The sequence below is a fragment of the Gadus macrocephalus genome, chromosome 12, assembly GCF_031168955.1.
Source record: "Gadus macrocephalus chromosome 12, ASM3116895v1".
In the NCBI taxonomy this organism is placed as follows: Eukaryota; Metazoa; Chordata; class Actinopteri; order Gadiformes; family Gadidae; genus Gadus; species Gadus macrocephalus.
In genome coordinates this window covers 2,535,077-2,537,576 of record NC_082393.1, presented here as the reverse complement: position 1 = coordinate 2,537,576, position 2,500 = coordinate 2,535,077, and the positions used below count along the sequence as shown (strand labels likewise).

General features: G+C 52.6%; 1 protein-coding gene across 1 annotated transcript in view; it reads right to left on the bottom strand.

Annotated features, from left to right (window-relative positions):
• Positions 1 to 2,484, bottom strand: part of si:ch73-40i7.2 (FYN-binding protein 1) — a 7,589-nt gene extending 5,105 nt beyond the window's left edge. Inside the window, exons 1-2 of the mRNA XM_060067725.1 lie at positions 1,257 to 2,484; positions 93 to 201 (exon numbers count right to left, since the gene is read on the bottom strand). Coding sequence (XP_059923708.1) covers positions 93 to 201; positions 1,257 to 1,857 — 710 coding nt within the window. The 5' untranslated portion in view covers positions 1,858 to 2,484. The remainder of the gene's footprint in view (positions 1 to 92; positions 202 to 1,256) is intronic.
• Positions 2,485 to 2,500: the final 16 nt, after the last annotated feature.

Here is a 2,500-nt window from a genome sequence, read left to right as displayed (position 1 = left end):
GTTTATATAGGCTGCTAAAACAATTATTCACCTCAGGCTCCGCGAAAAGTGGGGAATAGACCCCAGACGGAAGGTCTTAGAATTAGACTAACTTGTTTACTGGAGGTTCCTGGGGGAGGGGTTTGTGGGGGAGTCGATGCAGACCAGGTGGTAGGGGTGGCCCAGAGGTAGGCAGACTTCTTCCTCCCATCGTCGGAGACCCTACGGGTAATACACGGACATCCAGAGTTAACGTTAACGTCTTGAATCATCTTTAAACCCGTGCTTGTTACATCATCATGTGTAATCAAGAATCCTACCATAGGGCTTGTGGTGTCGTAACTCTGTTGTAACAATCTGGCTTATTCCAGATGGGCTTCGCTGTGATTACAATGACGGCACTTTAAAGTGTTTACATGTTTATATATATATATGTGTGTATATATATATATATATATATATATATATATATATATATATATATATATATATATATATATATGTATCTATATATGTGTGTATCTATAAATATATAAAATATAAATAAATTAAGATATATAGATATATAATATAGGATAGCCTATATAGATATCTATATCTTTAAGGCTCAGATCATGACATGAATATGGATCACGCCAGCTCACTTCCCTAATAAACATAACAAAATCACCAACCATATTTCTGATAACACCATAGAGCTTCCACTGTCCCATTTATACATAGTCGTCTTTTAGGTGCTTTTACTCAAAGCAAAAGCGAGTCGAAGCGCAAAGTGAAGCTGAAAAACAAGCAGAGAATACAATCCAACTGGTCAACTTCCAATCCAAAGTGCTTGACGACCAAGACACAAAAGAGCACCGGTAATCAGTCGATCACGTTATTTTGTGCCTATTAGTTATGTCTCAGGGACCCAGCGACAGTGTGGGACGGCTTAGCTCAGGAGGTAGACCAGTTGTCTTGTAACTAGTTCGATCCCCAGCTCCTCCTAGCTGAGTGTCGACGTGTCCCTGAGCGAGACACTTAACCCCAACTGCTCCTGACGAGCCGGCTGTCGCCTTGCATGGTCGACTCTGCCGTCGGTCGGTGTGTCAATGTGTGTGCATCAACCGGTTGTAAGTCGCTTTGGATAAAAGCGTCTGCTAAATGCCCTGATTGTAATTGCTCCGACTCTTAACTCGAGCCAAAAGCCTCAAAGCGCCAACGTCCTTTATTGACGTCACAAACACCCTCCTGTCGGCCCACGCGGTGAAGCCGTCCAGCGGCGGACTCCAGCTTACCGCCGTTCTTCTTGAGGCCCGGGAGTGGCGGCGGGGGCAGGGAGGTGCGCGGGCGCCTCAGGTAGGGCTCCAGGTTCACCTGCTGGGGCCGCCGGGGCTTCGCGGGCTGCCGGCCCTCCGCCGGGAGGGGCTTCCTCAGGGGGGTCACCTCTGGGACGGACCCCGGCCGCCGGCGGGCGGCGGCCCCCGGGGGTGGGCGGGGCTGGGAGGGGCGCCGCGGTTCAGCAACATGCTCTGCAGCAACTCCTCCGTCTTCCTGACCCGGCCCGGGTCCAACAACGGCGAGGCGGCGGGCGGTGCCCGCCCGGGGGGAGAAGGTAGGCCGGCGGGGGGTCTCGAGGACCCCCCGCCCCCCAGCGGCGGCAGCTGGGGGCGGGGGGTGCCGGGCTGCTGCCCCCGGGGCTCTGACGTGGGCTTCCAGGCCGGCTCTCGTTGGGGCTGGAAGGCGGCCGCCCCGGGAGCTGGGGAGGGGCCATCGGCGAGAGTTTGTGTCTGAGGTTAGCGTTGGCTGCATGGCGGCGGGGGGGGTGGTGCCCGGCGGCGGGGCCCAGGTCCGGGGGCCCGGGCTGAGGGGTTGAACGGGCCTGCTGTCCCGGCGCATGGAGGCGTCCGTGGAGTCTGCCGGGCGGGTTGAACTTGCTCAGCAGAGCTCTGACGTCGCCGCCCTCTGCCTGCCAACGAGACATGGGAGGGGACGGTTCAAAGCGGCGCCGCCTCTAGGGGGGGTCATGTGAGGGCATGTGAGTGGTGCTACGACGGAGAGCGACGCAGAGCATCCTCTTTGTAATGCACGCATTCAGAGAGAAACACAGAACCACCCACACGTACAGGAAAACACAACAGAAAGTCAAAGACAGGTTACAGCTCCTGTTGCAGAGATGTCCGCAACGTGTGATCGTCCATTGCAGCCAGAGTTTCCTGTGTGTTTTAAACAGTAACAGAGTGACTTCAATGACCGGATTTCACCAGGAGGCGTCTAGAATTAAACAAACATATCGACTGATAACAATCTGCCTGCACGCTCCAGATGTGTTTCGTCTCACACTGACTATATTTTGGAAGCAACAACGGAAATACACATTAAACGTGCACCACACAAAGTTGACAAACCTTGGTTCATTCCTATTTCTAGCCTTTCTTTCTTGCTTTCTATCTATCTATCTTTGTTTCATCCTATCTTTTGAAGCCTCGTTCTTTCATTCCTGTTTCTATGCTCTCTCTTTCTATACTTTTTCCATAACTTT